Genomic DNA, 22,313 nt, shown 5'->3' with positions numbered 1-22,313 from the left:
GGCTGGAGTACAGTGGCGTGATCTTGGCTCACTGCAGCCTCTGCCTTCCAGGTTCCAGTGATTCTCCTGCCTCACCCTCCTGGGTAGCTGGGATTACAGGCGCACGCCATCACGCCAGGCTAATTTTTGTATTTTCAGTAGAGACAGGGTTTTGCCACGTTGGCCAGGCTGGTTACGAACTCCTGACCTCAGGCAATCCTCCCGCCTTGGCCTCCCAAAGTGTTGGGATTACAGGCATGAGCCACCATGCCTGGCCTGTTTTTCTTTTCTAAAAAAAATTTAAAGTTCATAGATTGCATTTTGTTGTTATTCTTTAATCCCTTTTACACTGTAAGAATTTTCCCTCTCTGTTGTTTTTGTTTTATATAATGCTGACTTTTTAAAAACTATTTCTCTTTTTTTTTTGGTAGAGACAGGGTCTTGCTATGTTGTACATGTTGGTCTCAAACTCCTGACCTCAGTTGATCCTCCCACCTCAGCCTCCCAAAGTGTTGGAATTACAGGCATGAGCCACAATGCCCAGCTGACTATTTTTAACTTCTAAAAAAATTTTTTAAATTGGCCAGGTGCACTGACTCACACCTGTAATCCAGCACTTTGGGACGTTAAGGTGGGCAGATTGCTTGAGCCCAGGAGTTTGAGACCAGCCTGGGCAACATGGTGAGACCCATCTCTACAAAAAAAAAAAATAGAAAAATTAGCTGGGTGTGGTGGTATGCGCCTGTAGCCCCAGCTACTCGAGAGGCTGAGGTGGGAGAATCACCTGAGCCCAGGAAGTTGAGGCTGCAGTGAGTCGTGATCAAGCGACTGCACTCCAGCTTGAGCAACAGAGTGAGACCCTGTGAAACCTCATCTCTACTAAAAATATGAAAAAATTAGCTGGGTTGGGTGGCGGGTGCCTGTAATCCCAGCTACTTGGGAAGCTGTGGCAGGAGAATCACTTGAGCCCAGGAGGCAGAGGCTGCAGTGAGCTGGGACTGCACCATTGCACTCCAGCCTAGGCAACAAGAATGAAACTCTGTCTCAAAAAAACAAAACAAAACAAGAAAAATACACATGCCATAAAATTTACCATTTTAACTACTTCTAAGTGTACAATTCTGTGGCACTAAGGACATTCACATTGTTAAACTAAAATCACCACCATCCATCCACACAACCTTTCATCTTGCAAAACTGAAGCTGTACCTATTAAACAATAACTCCCCATTCCCTCTCCCATCCAGCACCTGGCAACCACCATTCTATCTACCTTCTGTCTCTGTGAAGTTGACTATTCTGGGTACCTCATAAAAAAGTAGAATCATACAGAATTTGTACTTTTATGGCTGGATTTCACTTACCATAATGTTCTCAAGGTTAATCCATATTGTAGCATGTGTCAGAATTTCCTTTTTAAGGCTAAATAATATTCCATTGTGTGTATGTATCACATTTTGTTTATCACTTTGGGTTGCTTCCACCTTTTGGCTGTTGGAATAGTGCTTCTATGAAGATGGGTATACAGGTATCTCTTTCAGTGCCTGCTTTCAATTCTTTGGAATTTATACCCAGAACTGGAATTTCTAGGTATCTTTTTCAGTCCCTGCTTTCAATTCTTTGGAATTTATACCCAGAACTGGAATTTCTAGATCATGTGGTAATTCTATTTTTAATTTTTTAAGAAACTGCCATGCTGTTTTCCATAGTGGTTGCACCATTTTACATTCCCACCAGTAGTGCACAAGGGTTCTAATTTCTCCAAATCCTTGATGGCACTTGTTATTTTCTAGTTTTTTGATAGTAGCCATACTAATGGATATTAAGTAATATTTAATTATGGTTATGATTTGCATTTCTCTAATGATTAGAGGTGTTGAGTTTCTTTTCATATGCTTGGCCATTTGCATATCCTCTTCAGAGAAATGTTCTTTGCCCTTTTCTTTTTTTTTTTTTTTTTTTTTTTTTTGAGACAGAGTCTTGCTCTGTTGCCCAGGACAGAGTGCAGTGGCGTGAACACATCTCACACTGCAGCCTCAACGTCTTGAGCTCAGATGATCCTCTTACCTTAGCCTCATGAGTAGTTGGGACCGCAGGCACATGCTACCACATCCGGCTAATTTTTTTTTTTTTTTTTTTTTACTTTTTATAGAGACAGGGTCTCCCTGTGTTGCCCTGGCTGGTCTCAAACTCATGGGCTCAAGAGATCCCCCACCTTGGCCTCTCAAAGTGCTGAGATTACAGGCATGAACCACCTGCCTGGCTTCATTGCCCATTTTCGAATAGGAATTTTTGGTGGTGGTTGTTGAGTTATATAGATGGGTTGTCTTTTTACTCTGTTGCTTGTGTCATTTGATGCACAGAAGTTCTAAATTTTAAATGTCCAGTTTATATATTTTTTTATTTGTTGTCTGGGCTTTTGGTGACATTTTCAAGAATTCATTGCCAAATCGAATGTCACAAAGATTTTCCTTTGTGTTTTGTTATAAAAATTTTATAGTTTTAGGTTTATGTTTAAGTCTTTGATACATTTTGAGTTAATTTCTTTATATGGTGTACGGCGAGGTCCAACTTCATTCTTTAGATATCTAGTTTTCCCAGCACCACTTGTTTGAAAGACTATTCTTATTGAGTGGTCTTGACATCCTTGTCAAAATCATTTGACCAGGTATGTGAGGGTTTGTTTCTGGTCTCTTTATTCTGTTTCATTGGTCTGTATATCTGTCTTATGCCAGTATCCCACTGTTGATGACTGTAGCTTTGTAATAAGTTTTAAAATCAGGAGTGTGAGTTCTACAGCTTTAATCTTTATCAAGATTGTTTTGGATATTCAGAGTCTCTTGAGATTCCATATAAATTTTAGAATGGATTTTTCTACTTCTGTAAAAAACATCATTGGGATTTGAGAAGGGATTACACTGAATGTGTAGATTGCTTTGGGTAACATTGACAGCTTAACGATATTGTCTACCAATGCATGAACAGAGGGTATCTTTTCATTTATTGCTGTCTTCTGTAATTTCTTTCAGAAATATATGAGTGGTCCAGTTTCTCTGAATTCTCAGTTTGGTAGTCACTGTTTTTCATTTTATCCATTCTAACAGAGGTATAGTAATATCTCATGGTTTTAATTTGCATTTCCATAATGGATAATGATGTCGAACATAGGGCTTCTCTGCCATTTCTGTATCCTCTTTGACAAATTGTTTCTTCATACCTTTTGCCCATTTTCTAATTGGATTTTTTTTTTTTACAATTGAGTTTTGAGAGTTCTTTATGTATTCCACATATGGTTCTTTTTCAGATATGTGGTTTGCAGATATTTTCTCCCAGTCAGTAGCTTGTCTTTTCATTCTCTCAACAGAGTCTTTCATAGAGCAAAACTTTAAAATTGTAATGAAGTCCACATTATCATTTTTTTTTCCTATGGATCACACTTTTTGGTGTCAAGTGTAAGAACTCTTCACCAAATCCTAGGTCCAGAATATTTTCTTCTGTTTTCTTCCAAAGATTTTATGATTTTACATTTTCCATTTAGATCTATGCTTTAATTTGTATATAATGTGTAAGGTTGAGGTTTACATTTTTGCCCGTAGATATCCAGTTATTCTAGCCCTACTTATTGAAAAGACTATCCATCCAACATTGAATTGCTTTTGTGCCTTTGTTAAAAATTAGTTAGTTGTACTTGTGTGGGTCTGCTTCTGGTTACTCTATCTGTTCCATTGACTTATGTGTCTGTCCCTTAGCCAGTACCACTCAGTCTTGATTACTTTAGCTATGCAGTAAGTCTTGACATTGGGTAGAGTGATTCCTCCCACTTTTTCTTTTTCAAAACAGTTTTAAGCTATTGTAGTTCCTTTGCTTTTCCTTATGAGTTTTATTTATTTTATTTTTAAGAGATGAGGTCTCACTATATTGCCCAGGCTGGCCTCGAACTCCTGAACTCAAGTGATCCTCCCATCTTAGCCTCCTAGTAGCTGAGACTAAGACCTGTATCACTGTTCCTGGCTTATGTAAATTTTAGAATAATCTCTTCTACATCTATAAAAAATACTGGATTTTCATAGGGATGTGTTAAACTTACCACATTAGGGAGAATTGATATCAGTACTATGTTGAGGTTCCTAATCCATGAACATGGTATGTCTTACTATTTATTTAGATCTTCTTTAATTTCTTTAATCAGTGTTTTGTAGTTTTTAACATGTAAGTGCTGTGTATGTTTTATTAGGTTTATAACTAGGTATTTAATTTTTAAGAGATTATAAATGGTATTGTATTTTAAATTTTGGTTTTCTATAAAGTTACAATTGTCCCATCACTTTGGAAGGCCAAGGTGGGAGGATCACTTGAAGCTAGGAATTCAAGACCAGCCTAGGGAGGCAACAAAGTGAGACCCTGTCTCTCCAAAATTTTTTTTCAAAATTAGCTTGTGTGGTGGCATGTGTCTGTAGTTCCAGCTACTTGGGAGGCTGAGGTAGGAGGATCGCTTGAGCCCATGAGTCCAGGAGTTAGAGACTGCAGTGAGCTATGATCACACCACTGCACTCCAACCTGGACATCAGAGCAAGACCCTGTGTCTAAAAAAAAAATTACAGTTGATTTTTATATGTTGATCTTGTATCTTGAAGCCTTGTTGAACTCACTTATTAGTTCTAGGAATTTTGGTAGAATCCTTAAGATTTCCTACAGAGACCATCATGTCATCTACAAATAGGACATATCTGCAAATAGGAACAGTTTTCTTTCTGTCTTTTCAGTCTATGTGTCTTTTACTTCCTTTTATTGCCTTATTCTGTTGGCTAGAACTTCCGGTATTATGTTAAATAGGAATAATGAGAGTAGACATGCTCATCTTCTTCCTGACCTTAGAGGAAAAACATTCAGACTTTGACCATTATGTGTAATTACAAACTTTGCTTGGTGGGTTTTTTAAATGATCTTTATCAAGTTGAGGAAACTATTTCTAGTTTTCTGAGTGGCTTTTTTTCTGTTTTTTTAATTGATGCATAATAGATACACACATTTTCAGGGTACATTCATATAATTTATAAAGATCAAATTAGTGTAGTTGGGATATCCATCAATTCTGAGTGTTTTTATTATGAATGGGTGTTGACTTTTATTAAGTGATTTTTCTGCATCAGTTTTTTGGTTGTGTGATTTTTCTTCTTTAGCCTGTTAATATGAGGGATTACATTGATGGATTCATGAATAATGAACCAGCCTCGAGTATCTCTGTGATAAATTCCACTTGGTCCTAGTGTATAGTTGTTTTACATGTTGCTGAATTTTACTTACTATATTTTGTTAAGGGTGTTTACATTTAATTAAAAAAAATTTCCCAGGTGTGGTAGTGCACGCCTGTAATCCCAGCTACTCAGGAGGGCTGAGGAGGGAGGATTGCTTGAGCCCAGGAGTTCGAGTCTAGCCTAGGCAACATTAATGAGACCCCATCTCTTTAAAAAAAAAAAAAAAAAGGCAGGATGTTTACATTTATATTCATGATGGATTTTGGTTTGTAGGTTTCTTTCTCTTTTTGATACTTTTTGTTTTTGACTGATGATTAAAGAGGAAACACTCAGATAGTGTCTTCTCCCTCTTACTCTCCCAGAGGAAGAAAACAGTCATCAGTGACGAATGGCAGTTGCAGCAAAGCAACATCAAAAACCAGCTTTATGCTCAGGAGAGACCACTGTGCCTCCTTCTGTGGTTTCTAGTGCTCTACTCATTCAGAGAGACCTCTCTAATAATGAACTACAGAAATGATCCCTGAAAGTATAGTCTTTGGTACTATCTTTGTCTAGTTTTGATATCACATGGAAGACTATGAAACTCTTCGTGGAAGATAGTGATGAAGAGCGCCAAGTCATGGAATGAATGAGTTGGGGCATAGGAACATCAAAAAGAATCCAGCAGGGCAGCCTGGTGTGGTGGCGCATGCCTGTAATCCCAGCACTTTGAGAGGCTGAGGCAGGTGGATCACTTGAGGTCGAGTTCAAGACCAGCCTGGCCAACATGGTGAAACCTTCTTACTAAAAAGTACAAAAATTAGCCATGCATGGTGGTGTACATCTGTAATCCCAGCTACTTGGGGGACTGAGGCATGAGAGTCGCTTGGACCCAGGAGGCGGAGGTTACAGTGAGCCAAGATTGTGCCTCTGCACTCCAGCCTGGGCGACAGAGTGAGAGTCCATTTCAAAAAAAAAAAAAAAAAGAATCCAGTGGGGCAAAAGAATTCAGGAATTAGTGAAGAGAAATAGTGTAGTTTGGCTGTAAATACAGTTTTGAGGTGAGAGTAAGGCAGTGTACTGGAGGAGATTCAGTAAGGGATGGGGATGATGCCTGGCTTCATAGGTGGAAGAATTAGTGTAGTTGGTTTGTAGAGGCTCTTAGTTAATAATGATGTAGTAGGACTGGGATTATATTGACTGTAGAGAAAGTATTAAATATAAGAGTGTTAGGAAGCTGGGCGCGGTGGCTCACACCTGTAAGGCATGAGGCAGGCGGATCACCTGAGGTCAGGAGTTCGAGACCAGCCTGGCCAACATGGCAAAACTCCATCTCTGCTAAAATACAAAAATTAGCCGGGTTGGTGGCACACACCTGTAATCCCAGCTATTCGGGTGGCTGAGGCGGGAGAATCACTTGAACCTGGGGGGCAGAGGTTGCAGTGAGCCAAGATCACTGTACTTCAGCCTGGGCCACAGAGCCAGACTCCATCTCAAAAAAAAAAAAAAAAAAGTGTTAGGGAATGAGTATTAGAGGCAGATCCTGGACCTGGAGATGATGAGGAGACCAGGTGGAAGAATCAGTCTTGAGCAGGAAATTGGGCGCCTCTCTCTGGAGCTTCTGGGAAGGAGGGGATGGGTATGGAGAGAATGGGGTCCTTAGAAGTAATGTGAATGTCTGAGAGTGCCTCACATTTTGCTTGAGCAAACGGCTATCCCTAGGGCTGAAGGAATAATAGGTCTACACAGAAGTGGAAGCAAGTATTCTCTGCTGACACTCCCTATATGGATAGCTGTGAGGATGAATTAGAGCTTTGTTTAGGTTCTCAGGCCAGTTTGGGGGTTTAGTTTGCATTTGTTTTTGAGACAGACTGATGAGGACCACAAGTGGGGTGATCAGTATGGAAACTCTTATTTGAAAAATCTTCAAAACATGAAAAGTCATTGGAAGTTCTTGGAGTCAGCTGCTGAGTCTTAATCCTTTCCACCATTGACCATGAGAGAGGGACTTTGGCTTCATCCTCTGTTGAGGAGTTTGTAATCAGCAGGTCAGACTTAGTCTTCAGACCAGTTCTACACAACCTCTTCCAGAAAATAAAAGAGAAAGGAACCTTCCCAATCCATTTTATGGTTCTGATACCAGAACCAGACAAGAATAAATTTCCATCCCCAGCAAAGTCATTCCTCTTCCTCATGACTCCATTGTGGGACACAGGATGCTGCTCTTCTCATGGGGCTGTCCTGGCACTCAGGGGACCATTTTCTGTTCTTGTTGCAGCTGCAGTCGACTTCGGCAGGTTCAGAGCATCCTGACCCAGAGCAGCAAGTCTCGGCCGGATGGGATCCTCTGCATCCTAGGTCAGTGCTTTTAACAAAGTGGGACTCAGGGCTTGGGCAACTTGGCTTTTTTTGTTCACAGGAAGGTATTAGTAATAGTAGCAATGTGAAATAAGCTGTGAGTTGGTGTCCTCCTAGTTCTTGTTCCCCCGAAATTTGTTGCTGTTTTAATGAGGTTAGATGAGCTATCAGTGAGATAGGAAGCCCATTTTTGGAGCTACTTCTGCCTTAAGCCCTTCTTTTAGCCTCACATATATAGCTGCCTCCTGCCATGACATGTCCCTCTTGCCCAGAGCCATACTCTGAGACTTCACAGACATCAGGACCTAGGTAATAAATATATACCTAAAGCATTGAGAGAAAGTAGTGAAGACAGTATTGTTTAATTTCCTTTTTATTTGTCTCTAATTCAGCTCCTCTAGACTGTAAGCTTCATGAGGGTCATTTGCAGGCATGTTCACCACCATACCCCAGCATCTAGTACAGTGCTAGACCTTGAGCCTCATAATTGTAAAGTGATGGGTGTTTGTGGTTCCACTCACTTGTCCTCTTCTTCACATTATTGGATTCTTGTCAAGCCACCTTAATCTGCCTTTGTTTGATCCCAAGTGTTTTGGTAAAGATCTCTTTGAAAGGTGAAGATTTTTCTGACCCCTATTCTTAAGCTAACTGAAAGCATTCCAAGATGAATCCTTTTCAGAAATGAACAGGCTCCATAATCTGTGCTGTTTGATTATCTCAATTACAAGACGTTGGAATTCAAGTAAAGGTACTTGATGCTGAGACCTGTTTCTTTCACAGAATTGGTTAGCTTGGTTTCTGGCACAAAACTGGTCTGAGCTGCGTCCTTCAGCTTGATCATCAGGGTTTTGCTAAGCAGGGGCAAATTATTGGCTCATTTGCTCCCTGTAGTATGGTACAGCTGATCAGAGCCTCCTTTGCCTTGCAGGAATCGATAGCAGGTACAATGAAGGCTGCAGAGAGCTGGCAAATTATCTTCTATTTGGTTTGTACAATCAGAATACCAGTGATTTTGAGAAAACGGGATTTTCTGAAGAAGTGCTAGATGGTAAGTATATATTGGTAAACTCTGTGTGATAGAAGAGTAAGAGGTTTATTTATTTGGATCCTTATTTTATGGTCTTCTTATGGAATAAAATTTAAAATAGTCCAAAGCCCCAGTAAACGTTTGCTTTTTAAAGAATGAAAAAAATGGCATTTTTTCTTTGCTGATATATTTAGTAGTAACAAGTAGTTTTCAGAATATATTTACTAATTCAGCTTTAGAGAAACAAGTAAACATCAGTGTTTGGCTTTATCTCTGTTTGGCAAAGTACTGGTTTTCCTCTTCATTGACCATTGCCTCTACATGCTAACGGTTCAGATTATATGGTGTTGTCCTGTGAAAGCACCTTCAGTTGTGAGGTAAGGATGGGCCTGCAGGCAGCTCCTACAAGGAAGATTTCTTGTGGCTTATCAGCTGAGGAACAAAGGCTCTTTGTCCTGCTGTCTTTGGGAATTATTTTCTCTATGACTTTAATTCATGAAGATGCCTGTGACTACAATGCTGGATTTCTGTTTATATTCTCCTCTCCGTAGCACTGAGACACTCTGCCTGTGTTGATGCTGCTGGGGGCTATTGCCCAGGAGCTATCTCTGATATCACATATTTAGAATCATGTCTTGTATGCCAGATGGGTCAGGAGACACTGGAATAGACAAAATAAAAGTGGACAAGAGACAGACAGCTCTTGTGAGGCAGCTGGGGGAGGCATGAAAACAAACATCTGATGTGAAATAATATTGCTATGTGTCTAGTGCAGTAGTTCCCAATTGGGGGCAGTTTTGTCCTGCAGGGGACATTTGGCAATGTCTGAAGACATTTTTGATTGTCAAAACTGGGTAGGGGATGCCACTGGCATCTAGTGGATAGAGGCCAGAGATGATGCTAAACATCTACAATTCACAGAACAGTCACCTAGAGCAAGGAATTCAGTGATCTAAACTGTCAGTAGTGCCGAGGTTGAGAAATCCTGGTCTGGTATATATGAAAATTCTTCTCTGGTTAAGTCCTTAGTAGTGTTTATTCTTATAGACTGATTAAAGCTTTCCTTTTTATTAGGAAGTGCAAAAAGAGTAGACTGAAATTACTCCTTCCATTACATTTTTTTCCATTCAAATTTGGTTTCAGATTTTGATTACAAAATATTTTTTTCCTTACGTTATACAACATCTGCTGGTTTAGAAAAAAGTAATCTTGGCAGCTCATACCAGCCACACATTTCACCTCAGCCAAGATTGCTAAGGACATTACAGTACTGAAATTAAGGAAATAGTTTAAATTCTTAAAGGTGTACTTTTTTGCTTATTTTTGTTTTCATCTTTTCTTTTTGAAACAGAGTCCTGCTCTGTTGCCCAGGCTGGAGTGCAGTTGTGCGATCTTGGCTCACTGCATCCTCCACCTCCTGTGTTCGAGATTTCTCTGCCTCAGCCTCCCGAGTAGCCGGGATTACAGGCATGCACCACCATGCCCAGCTAATTTTTGAATTTTTAGTAGAGACAGGGTTTCACCATGTTGGCCAGGCTGGTCTCGAACTCCTGACCTCAGGTGATCCCGCCTTGGCCTCCCAAAGTGCTGAGATTACAGCTGTGAGCCACCACGCCTGGCCTGTTTTTATCTTTTTACCTGGCACAGTGGGTGCCTAGGAAATGAGCATTTTCCTACAAATTAATAAATTTGTTTATACAAGTAGTTGGAAAGCAGAGATCACCAAATTTCTGCATTTTGATCTCATATGAGAGGGGGAAAGGCCAACATGAATTTACTTCTAAAAGCAACTTTTATTTATTTATTTATTTTGAGACAGAGTCTCGCTCTATCACCCAGGCTGGAGTGCAGTGGTGTGATATTGGCTCACTGCAGCCTCTGCCTCCTGGTGGAGTCTCCTGCCTCAGCCTCCCGAGCAGCTGGGATTACAGGCACCCACCACCATGCCTGGCTAATTTTTGTATTTTTAGTAGGAAAGGGATTTCACCATGTTGGCCAGGCTGGTCTTGAACTCCGCTTGCCTTGGCCTCACAGTGTTGGGATTATAGGCATGAGCCACCGCACCAGCCTAAAAGCAGCTTTTAAATAGGTTACGTATTCATCCCATTCTCATATGCTTTCCTCTTTTACCTGACTATAAACTCTGTTAAACTTTGGTTCATAGTGATAACACCAGAGTTCTAAGAGATTTGGGGAATGCTTACTTTAGGTTTAGTAACTACTATGTTATGTCTCTTACTGGATCCTAATTCTTTGAGGCATGTTACATTTTACTGTAGAGTATAATACACACCAGAAGCCCTCAGTCTTCAGGTAATAGCCAACTCTCATTCCTCTGCAGGTGGTCTACGAATGACTCAGGGAAGGGCTCTTGGAGGGAGTGTGTGAGAAAGACCAATATGCTGAGAGATGAGAGGGGCCTCCATTCCACCTTTTGCTACCCTTTGACTCTTGTGCTTACCTAAAGAGTCAATAGTGATGAGGCTGCTACATCCTGTGTTCCCTGGAACACCCTGGGCCTTACGGGCATGGGGCTTAGAGTGGCTTAAAAGGTCAGACCCATGGAGTTTTATTTCAGGAGGCCACTCAGCTGTTTGGTCAGATGTGGTCAGTATTTATTGGGCTTATAAGATGTTTTTGTCAGGTGTGGTCTGTCACACTGTATTACCCTTTTGGCGTTGTCCTACACCTGCTGCGTCAGGTGTTCTCTGCCCCTATGCGTGTGCCTTTCTTACCTCTGACAACATCTAGTTCCATCTTGTTAGGAGGCCTAATGGCTCGTTTCTGAGGAGCCATAGAATGGGGCCTCTGGTTTTCTTCTGGAAGTATGACTGCCTTTGTCCTCAATTGTCAAACTGCTTTAATATTCTACCCCATCCCATGGCTCTTCCATTTACCTAGGTTTACTTGCATTCTTGGGATTGCTTTATTTACTTCACCCATGAGCATTGAAGACTATTCCTTAAATCTGTAAGCTGCTGATCTATTTATAGAAGCTCTTTCCACTGGCCTCTACTTCCTTCCTCCCAGTCTTTCCTGCGTACAAAGCTCACCACTGCACACAATAACTCTTCCTAAAGGGACAAGCAGTATGGTTGGGCCTGCAATTGCCTTAGAGCCAGATGAGCCAACAGCTGAGAGCTTTAGACACTGATGTCTGAGGGACAACTAGTCACTGGCCGTATTTGGTGCTGTTTCCCTGCCTCAGTGGCCTTAGGCTGTGGGGTTTCCATATGGTATTGACCTCTGCAGTGAAGTACTCAGCTATGTCTGGTCCCATAGATGTGACTATGTGAACACTATGCCTCAGTAGATGGAGGCTGTTCTTTGACTCGTTCTGCAACTGCATTGCCAGACCCAGAGGGCCATGGTAGGGGGAGTATTGTTTGGGGACTAGGAAATTCTTGCTGTCAACATTTGAAAGTTCTAAAGTCACTTTGAAGCTGTAAACCAAAAATAAAATTCTAAGCCCTCCAACCAATTGAATGGACCCCCTTGTTGGCCAAGGGCATTCCAAAGTAAACTTGAAAAACGAGTTCAAGCCAGGATAGGAAGTGGAGGTTGGCAGTGCCTCATTATGTCCTCTTCCTTTTGGAATTCAGGCATAACTGACCAACATTAACATTAAAACAGAGATCTTGGCCAGGTGCAGTGGCTCACACCTATAATCCTAGCACTTCAAGGCCAAGTTCGAGACCAGCCTGGGCAACATGGCAAAACCCTGTCTCTACAAAAAAAAAATAAAAATTAGCCAGGCATGGTGGCGCTCACCTGTAGCCCCAGCTTCTTGTGGGGCTGAGGCAGGAGGATTGTTTGAGCCTGGGAGACAGAGGTTGCAGTGAACCTATATCATGCCACTGCACTCCAGCCTGGGTGACAGAGTGAAACCCTGTCAAAAAAAAAAAAAAAAAAGAAAGAAAACAGATCTTAAGACCAACCAAATTGCTATTGTATAGCAGTAAGGTACATCACATAACATAGCAGACCCTGAAAGAAATCTAAGTATTTTATCCCAAAATATACTCCTTTGACATATTTTTAAATGGTGCTGCAAAGCTGTCTCTTGTCAGAGAAATCTACATTCTGTAGAGAATCCCTTTCCCTTTCCAGGTCTTTTCCTGATCCAGGGGAGATCAACTAAGAATCTGGTACCTTTTTAAGTCTGATAAACATTTACCTTCTATTGTTTCTGAAGCCTGCTACCTGGAGGCTTTACTTGCATAATAAGAACCTTGGTCTCCACAACCGCTTATCTTAGCCCAGACATTCTGTTGATTCCAGGTCTGTATTTATTTTTATTTTTATTTTTTGAGACAGAGTCTCACTCTGTCGCCCAGTCTGGAGTGCAGTGGTGCAATCTCGGCTCACTGCAACCTCTGCCTCCCAGGTTCAAATGACTCTCCTGCCTCAGCCTCCTGAGTAGCTGGGATTACAGGTGCGCGCCACCACACCCGGCTAATTTTTGTGTTTTTTTTTTTTTAGTAGAGACGGGGTTTCACCATGTTGGTCAGGCTGGTCTCAAACTCCTGACCTCGTGATCCACCCGCCTCAGCCTCCCAAAGTGCTGGGATTACAGGCGTGAGCCACTGTGCCCAGCCCTGATTCCAGATCTTTAGGTAATAAAACTTAACTCTTTCAACCAATTGCCAGTCAGAAAATCTTTGAATCCACCTATGACATGAAAGGACCCTTTCACTCCTGACCCCGACTTTCTGGACCAAACCAAATGTACACTTTACATGTGTTGGTTGATGTCTGCTGGTAACTTCTGTTTCCCTAAAAAGTCTAAAATCAAGCTGTTATCCAGCCATTTTGGGTACATGTTCTCAGGACCTCCTGAGGGTATGTCACAGGCATGTCCTTAAACTTGGCAAAATAAACTTCAAAATTGATTGAGACTTGTCTCAGATACTTTTTGGTTTACAAGGCACAGTGCTTAATTAAATAATTTTCAGTTTAGAGTTTTGTTACATTGTCTCTGAAGTAGTTTCAATGGTTTTACTAATTATGTGGGCAGAAAATATCTAAAAGAAATGCGTTTGACAGTCTTGTGTTTTGATTTTGTTTTTCTTACAGATGTAATTATATTGATTAAATCGGATAGCGTCCATCTGTACTGTAATCCTGTAAACTTTCGCTATCTCTTACCTTATGTGGCACATTGGAGAAATCTGCATTTCCACTGCATGACCGAAAATGAGGTAAGAAGAAAAGAGAAGACAGGCACCTAGAGACATTCTAAGAATACTCTTTAAGGAAAGTGTTGATCTGCAATCAAATTGCAGAGTGTGACTATATAAAAAAGATTATCTGTTTGAAGTGGAGAATTTCATATTTCGTTTTGAGGCTACCTTATAGATAAATTGTATGCCTGTGGAGACAAAAGGAGGCTGTTCAAATTGGGACCTAGTGGTAAGTTTATGAACTTAACTTTTTGCCTGCTTCTTCATCACCATCCTGAATCCCATCTCTTAGGGGATTAGTGCCTAGGGACTGCCCTGGGATTTTTTTTTTTTCTGGGACGGAGTCTCACTCTGTCGCCCAGGCTGGAGTGCAATGGCACAGTCTCGGCTCACTGCAACCTCGACCTCCCAGGTTCAAGCAATTCTCCTGTCTCAGCCTCCCGAGTAGCTGGGACAACAGGCACCTGGCTAATTTTTGTATTTTTAGTAGAGACGGAGTTTTGTTACATTGGTCAGACTGGTCTCAAACTCCTGACTTTAGGTGATCCGCCCACCTCAGCCTCCCAAAGTTCTGGGATTACAGGCGTGAGCCACCATGCCTGGCTCCCTGGGAGAATTTTTTAAGCTTTCTGACATTCCTGTGTTTGAATGCCTTGGTATCTGTTTTTCTTTCCCTTTGGGCCCTTTTCAAGGGTTTGACTGGAAATCAAGTTTGGATTTGAGATTTAGGATTTCATGAAAGTTGTGACCTGATACTGGTCAAGAACACTTCCTCCCATATGAGTATTTGGCGGAATTTTTTGGGGGAAAAGTGTTATCTCTTGCATTTAGGTTTCCTGATCCATTTCAGTTGATTTTTGGGTATAATATGAAATAAGGGCATAACAAGTCTTTCTGACTAGCAAATGAAAAAGGTTGGCTTTGGAAACACCTCCTTGGGTGCAGTCCTCTGTAAATGTCATTTGGGACAACTCTGATTGACAAAATGCAGAGAAAATATGGGAATTTGTGTGATATCTCATCATAGCTTATTTTTCTTTTGATTTGTCTCTTCAGTATGAAGATGAAGAAGCCGCAGAAGAATTTAAAATTACCAGCTTTGTGGACATGGTTCGAGACTGTAGTAGAATTGGCATTCCTTACAGCTCCCAAGGTGAGTATCTGACAACAAGCCTTCTAGAACCTTGCTTAGGTGGTGTGTGAATTGAACGTCACTACTTTTCCTTTCATTGGGGGCATTCAGCTGAGAAACCCCTTCGTCTATTTTTACCAAAGACATCAAGCAGAATTAAGTATGGGGACTTTTCTGTGCAAGCTTGTATTAATTACTGTGAAGTTTCTGCAGCAACACAGCAGGCTGCCCAAAATCAGGTAGAAGAACTGATACAGAATTTAGCACAATTGACATGGCTGTATCACTTACTATACAAAGAGTATAGTATAGATGTTGGGGCATCTTGGTAATAAGAAAGAGGGATTTGGATAACTTCTAAAAAGATATGCTGACATGTTTTTAAATGATGTGTAAAATACAGGGAAAAACTATCAAGTTTAGCAGTGCTTGTATTGCAACAACAAAAAGAAAAAACCTTGCACATTGAAGCTATTGTTAACAAGAAAGGAACATTTTTGATTTAGTAGTTTTCCCTTGAGGAAGTTGATTGGCTATGTTTCATAAGGGAAAGGAGCCAAGTTTGTGTCTGTTAATAATTATTCCCACTGAATGATGCAAGTCAGATATAATAGACTACTCTTATTTTTTACTTAATTTACTCAGGAAACTGGAATGTTACAATATACTGTAAAGAAATCTGAATGTAACTTGTTTATGGTTTGAATTTTCCTTGACTTTCATTTTGTATTTCTAGTTTCAATATCTAACCATTTTATCTGTTTGAATTTTATTTTGCTAGGTGAGGCCCTGGTGACCACGTGAGAAATGATACCTGTCTAACCATGTTAGATCAGGTTTAGACTGTTATATTCAGGATGGTATCTGATATGTGTTGTTGTATTTGATTCTTCTAGGTCACTTGCAGATATTTGATATGTTTGTGGTGGAGAAATGGCCAATTGTACAGGCCTTTGCACTTGAGGGCATCGGAGGGGATGGATTTTTTACCATGAAATATGAGGTATGTATGAAAAGCAGTATGCCTAGTTTTTGTCTGCCACTGGGCTGTTTTTATGAAGAACCCATGTGAGTGTGCATTATTATAACACCAAAAAGCTGGCAATTACCTCACAAGGGCATGGAGCAAGTTAGGAGACTTGAAATGGAAAATAGTTGCTGCTAAAGGCTAGTCCCAGACTGAGGTCCTGTGTCCTTTCTTCTTGGAGTTCTTCTCCATCCTTCCTCTCCCTTACCCCATTCTCAGCTGACTGTTCTTCCTGTCTACTCCTGTAGCCCCCTAGACTGACTTTTCCTACAGCTTTTACGATCCTGTTATTACACACTCACCCACTTGCCCACCAACCCATCCACCCTGGTCTTTGTAGTGGAAGCTCCTTAAGTACAAAAACATAACTTGTTGTTTGTACCTCAGAAATTTATATAATTTGAGAACTATTCAAGATCAATGAAAGGGACAGTGCAGAATTTGGATAAGTACAATGTACTAGAGGAATGGAAAGATTAGCTTTTTTGGTAAGAGCAGTGTCTTTTATTTCAGCATTCCTTGCATCTAGAAAATGACCAGTAAATATTTCTTAAGTGAGTCTGGGACAGTGTGTGATCCAGAGTACAGATTAAGGAAAATGGCCTGATAGGTTAGCAGCATGACCACGAGTATCCATGTGCCTCCATGGGATCCCCACTGAAATGACCTGCCCAGTACAGGAAACCAGGGACGGGGAACATTGTCATGCTAGAAATGGGGACATCCTGTTAGGGAGAGAGTAAGTGGGTCCCTTAGAAGCAAGGCACAGAGCTAATTTCTACCCCTCTGAGAAGTACTGGCATCCCTAGCAGATGACTGGAGGCTTGCCTGGGAGAACTATCACATCCTCTGAAATGGAGCAGCATGGGCTGTGGGGCTGAAGGGAAGCATACCACTTGGACTCCACTTTTCCTTTTCCAAAATCACAGTATTCTCACATTGACTACAAGTAGCAGAACATCCACAAAGCTGTGGAAGCTTCCCCTACTGGGAATTAACGCTGTCTAACTTCGAAGAGTAGGAGCTTGAAGGGAGGCAGACCATAGGGGTTAGAGAAGAAACTTAACATTTTTATAATATTAATTAATAATGGTAATATTTATTTTTAATTAATTGTATGAACTAGGTCTGAGTGCCTACTATATGCCAGGTACTTTTCTAAGCACTTTATGTGAATTGACTGATTTCATTCTTATAGTAACCCTCTGAGGTAGGTATAGTAACCCTCTGAGGCACATCCCCGTTCAAGAGCAATTAAATGAATTTCCCAGTTTCACAGAGCTAGTGAGAGGCAGAGCTGGGGCCAGGTCCAGATGGTCTGGTTTCAGAGCCTGTGCTCCTAACCACTGGGCTGCAGCTAGAATCACATTGGAAGAAGTGCACTGGGAGGCCACATAGTTGACATAACCCAAATGAGAGAGGTTTTCTGACCTTAAGGTGCGTCACACTATGAAGTCACATTCAAAAAGAACGTTATCTCCTTCCAAGAAACACCTTTGAAAAGTAATGTAGATCTTTACATTAGGATGGTGTTTTTAGGAAATGGGATGGGCCATGAAGAGGAAATGGTACACATCATAAAGGAAGGATGGTGTTTTTAGGAAATGGGATGGGCCATGAAGAGGAAATGGTACACATCATAAAGGAAGGATGGTGTTTTTAGGAAATGGGATGGGCCATGAAGAGGAAATGGTACACATCATAAAGGAAGGATGGTGTTTTTAGGAAATGGGATGGGCCATGAAGAGGAAATGGTACACATCATAAAGAAGAGTTACTATAGGTCTTCTCTAGGTCCCTCTCTCCACATCCTGCCCTTTTCTGTAGCTGCTCACTTTTATTTTCAGATACTTTCCTTTTGTCTCCATCTCATTCTACCCCACCTCAGTCTTCTTTCCCCTGCCCTTCCCAGTGCTTTGAGGTGTGGAGCAGTTTGGCCTACAGATGGGCTCTGCCAGTGCCCTCTCTACTCCACTCTGATGGCCTGATGACTGCCTGAGCCAGAAAGGCTCTTGCCTCCTTTGCAGGCTAAGAAAAGGAGAGCTATACTTAATAACTTAATTTTTAAAACTTGTGTTGTATTATATGGCCATACCCAGAAGAAAGTCATTAGCCCAGATGTGTTTTGTTCCTCATGTGGTAGGTGCCAGCATGAGAAAGAAAACCAGGCCCAGCCACAGCTTTTACTTGCCATTTATGCTGGGCCAAACTGAGTCATCGATATAGATAATTTTTTCTTCCTGGGAAGCAGTACAGGGAAGTTCCTCTGCTAGGGCGTTTTCTGCCTCTAACTTCCTCCTGCTTACTCTCCCACTGCTGGAACTGTGATCTGGTAATGTAAATTTACATCAATCAGCTCCACAAGGGGAGGATCCTAATAGCAAACCTCTAAATAATGAGTAACCAGTGAGCATTCATTCATCTGTTTATGGACAAATAGATCTTCATATTGAAAGATAGAATAAGAATTAGGAAAAGGGTCAACAAAATGTAAGAAAGAGACCACAACATATTAGATGCAGGGATAGATCAGCATGCTTTAAAAAAAGATTTTCTGCCGGGCGCGGTGGCTCACGCCTGCAATCCCAGCACTTTGGGAGGCCGAGGCGGGCGGATCACGAGGTCAGCAGATCGAGACCATCCTGGGTAACACGGTGAAACCCCGTCTCTACTAAAAATACAAAAAATTAGCTGGGCGTGGTGGCGGGCGCCTGTAGTCCCAGCTACTCGGGAGGCTGAGGCAGGAGAATGGCGTGAACCCGGGAGGCGGAGCTTGCAGTGAGCCGAGATAGCGCCCCTGCACTCCAGCCTGGGCCACAGAGCAAGACTCCAGTCTCAAAAAAAAAAAAAAAAAAAAGATTTTCTTCAAGGAACAAAAATAATTGAGAAAATTTCTCTTTTTGGTACTTTTTAGGAACAGAATTTATAAAAAGAGAAATGAGATCTAGCAATGAGGTGAGCAATCAGAATTAAAAAGGGAGATGGAAGACATATAAGAAAAGATTGTAGGAAGTCTCAAAATTTATTAGTAGAATGAAAACTTACATTTAAAAAAGATATAAAAAATCTAATCAGTTGACACACTTGAAAAGCTTTTCCAGAATACAGAGGAAGGGGCCAAGTAGATTAAATCAATGGGAAAGAAGATGATGAAGTGGAGAATAGAGAATGGAAATTGGTGATATTGAAAGGAAAGAATTAAATTGAAGGTTGTTATGTAATAGTCTGTACCTCCCTCTACCACTCTCCTCTCCCCTCAAGTGACAGTCAACCAGGCATTTGCAGATGCCACCTCCACCCTAGGAAAAACAAAGAAGAGATTTGGGTGGAGGTTTTGTAAAAAAACTGAAAAGGGCCTGGTGAGTGGCTCACACTTGTAATCAAGCCTAGCACTTTGGGAGGCCGAGGCGGGAGGATCGCGTGAAGCCACGAGTTCAAGACCAGCCTGGCAACAAAAAAATTTTAAAAAAATTAGTCGGGCACGGCTGGGCGCGGTGGCTCAAGCCTGTAATCTGAGCACTTTAGGAGGCTGAGGCAGGTGGATCATGAGGTCAAGAGATCGGGACCGTCCTGGCCAACATGGTGAAACCCCGTCTCTACTAAAAATACAAAAATTAGCTGGGCATGGTGGCAGGCACCTGTTATCCCAGCTACTCAGGAGGCTGAGGCAGGAGAATCACTTGAACCTGGGAAGTGGAGGTTGCAGTGAGCCAAGATCATGCCACTGCACTCCAGCCTGGACGACAGTGTGAGACTCCATCTCAAAAAAAAAAAAAAAATGAGTGAGGCACAGTGGCATGTACCTACAGTCCCACCTACTTGGGAGGCTGAGGCCGGAGGATAGCTTGAGCCCTGGAGCTCCAGGCTGCAGTGGGCTGATTGAACCACTGCACTCCAGCCTGAGCAACAGAGTGAGACACTGTCTCAAAATAAATAAATAAAAATGAAATAAATAAACTGAAAGGCAAGACAAAACCAAGAGATTTCATTGGCTAGTGTAGTTTTTGCTTCCTGAGAGTAAACCTGTTCACATTTTGGCATGTAGAATATAAGGGGATGGAGACCCAGTAATAGAAGCTCTGCGTAACAGTCATCAGGAATATACACCTTCCAGTTAGCCTTTTCATTGCCTCATTTCAAAGTATGAATAGGAAGCCAAAGATCACCAGACATTTGATTAAACAGCAGTAACTCAAAAGAAAAAGATCAATTTTTTTTTTAAAAGAAGACCAGTTCATTAAGACCCAAAGATAATTTAAGGTATAGAAGAAAACTTAAGACATAAAACTCTTTTTGGATGCCCAGAAAAATGTAAGATTTGTCAACCATAGGACAAGTGAATGTTGTAATAACTGAATGTATGGAAAATACGAGCTCTAGGAAATCATAATTGATAAAATCAATAGAGGGGTGGAAGGTAAAGTTAGGAAACTCTTTAGAAAGGTAAAATAAAAACATCACGGAGATAGAAAATATGATAAAAAAGTTAAAAGACTTTAACCTTTAAAGTTAACTTTAGGCCGGGCTTGGTGGCTTACACCTGTAATCCCAGCACTTTGGGAGGCTGAGGCAGGCAGATCACTTGAGGTCAGGAGTTCAAGACCAGCTTGGTCAACACAGCGAGACCCCCGTCTCTACTAAAAATAGAAAAGTAGCCGGGTGTGGTGGCACACGCCTGTAGTCCCAGCTACCTGGGAGGCTGAGGCAGGAGAATTGCTTAAACCCAGGAAGTGGGGGTTGCAGTGAGCTGAGATCGCACCACTACACTCCAGCCTGGGCGAAAGAGTGAGACTCCATCTGAAAAAAAAAAAAAAGTTAACTTTAAATGTTAGAAGACTGATCTAAAAAGTCTAATATCCAATGAGTAGAATTTCTGGAAAGAGGAGGCCACGATACCATAAGGGAAGAAATCTTTTTAAAACATAAACATTCCCAATCATAAAGAGAAATAAAAGGTTTTAAATTAAATCACTTAAGTATGAATGGGAAGAGGAAAAAAAACCCTTAAATCTGTCCATGACATTTCAGACACTAAGGATAAAATAATATCCTTTTTTTTTTTTTGAGACAGAGTTTTACTCTCGTTGCCCAGGCTGGAGTGCAATGGCACGATCTTGGCTCACTGCGACCTCTGCCTCCCAGGTGCAAACGATTCTCCTGCCACAGCCTCCCGAGAAGCTGGGATTACAGGCATGCTCCACCATGCCTGGCTAATTTTGTATTTTTAGTAGAAATGGGGTTCACCGTGTTGGCCAGGGTGGTCCCAAACTCCTGACCTCAGGTGATCTGCCTTCCTCGGCTTCTGAAAGTGCTGGGATTACAGGCATGAGCCACCTGCACCCAGCCTGGATGAAAGAATATCTTTAAAAGCTTCCAGGATGGCCGGGCGCAGTGGCTCATGCCTGTAATCCCAGCACTTTGGGAGGCCGAGGCGGAGGGATCACGAGGTCAGGAGATCGAGACCATCCTGGCTAACACGGTGAAACCCTGTCTCTACTTAAAAAAAAAAAATACAAAAATTAGCCAGGCTTGGTGGCGGGCACCTGTAGTCCCAGCTACTTGGGAGGCTGAGGCAGGAGAATGGCGTGAACCTGGGTGGCAGAGCTTTCAGTGAGCCGAGATCATGCCACTGCACTCCAGCCTGGGCGAAAGAGCGAGACTCTGTCTCAAAAAAAAAAAAAAAAGCTTCCAGGAAGTTGGTCAGTAAGTTTGGCCAAAAAAGAAAAAAAAAAGGCTTCCAGGAAGAAAAAACAAGTCACCCACCACAAAACAACAAAAACTGGTTCCCAAACCAACAAAAGCCCCCCAAAACAAAAACACAAACTAGGCATCAGGCAGTGAGGAATCCTGATTCCCTGAGAGATGGAAACAATCAAGGTGAGCCCCTTGATGGTACTAGCTTATCACTCTGAGAAAGTTTTCAGGCACAGCTTAGAGAAGAGAGGACCCAGGTGGTGCCCAGCGCACTCCCTGAGTTAGGAGATGCAGCTGGGAGTCTGCGGAGACCAAAGCAGTTAGAGTACTAAAGAGGAAAGAACCGTCCAAAGATTCCCCTTGCCCCAGTCAGTACTCAGCAGAATACTGATCAGTGCAGTCGTGTGTGTGGTAACTACTCAAGGTCAAGAGAAACCTACCTGAAAGGATTCGATCAAGCCCTGCCTGATGTGTGTTCTGGGCTGAGAACAGTGCCTGTTTTCACCAGTTAGACTGGCAAAACACATACAGGCCTATCTTAATTTATTGTGCTTTGGTTTGTTGCACTTTGTAGATATTGCTTTTTTTTTTTTAAACAAATTGATGGTTTGTGGCAGCCTGCATCCAGCAAGCCTGTTGGCTCCAATTTTCCAACAGCACGTGTTCACTTTGTGTCTCT

General features: G+C 41.7%; 1 protein-coding gene and 1 non-coding gene across 7 annotated transcripts in view; one reads left to right on the top strand and one right to left on the bottom strand.

Moving 5' to 3' along the window:
• The window catches only part of DNAAF9 (dynein axonemal assembly factor 9), a 160,381-nt gene that overhangs the window by 17,675 nt on the left and 120,393 nt on the right, over positions 1-22,313 (top strand). For all 6 annotated transcript variants that reach the window (XR_010154295.1, XM_016937355.4, XM_063803213.1 and 3 more), the window contains exons 2-6: positions 7,492-7,571; positions 8,500-8,619; positions 13,675-13,799; positions 14,838-14,934; positions 15,810-15,916. Coding sequence is in view for 5 of the 6 variants with exons in the window: in XM_016937355.4 (XP_016792844.2) it covers positions 7,492-7,571; positions 8,500-8,619; positions 13,675-13,799; positions 14,838-14,934; positions 15,810-15,916 (529 nt within the window). In the remaining variant the exon portion in view is untranslated. The remainder of the gene's footprint in view (positions 1-7,491; positions 7,572-8,499; positions 8,620-13,674; positions 13,800-14,837; positions 14,935-15,809; positions 15,917-22,313) is intronic.
• On the bottom strand, positions 5,559-5,770 carry LOC112206609 (small nucleolar RNA U3). Its single transcript, XR_002941020.1, has one exon. It is a non-coding gene; the product is annotated as a small nucleolar RNA U3 (small nucleolar RNA).

The sequence above is a fragment of the Pan troglodytes genome, chromosome 21, assembly GCF_028858775.2.
Source record: "Pan troglodytes isolate AG18354 chromosome 21, NHGRI_mPanTro3-v2.0_pri, whole genome shotgun sequence".
NCBI classification, from domain to species: domain Eukaryota; kingdom Metazoa; phylum Chordata; class Mammalia; order Primates; family Hominidae; genus Pan; species Pan troglodytes.
Note: the sequence above shows the minus strand (reverse complement) of the source record. Positions and strands in the feature narration are given on the sequence as shown.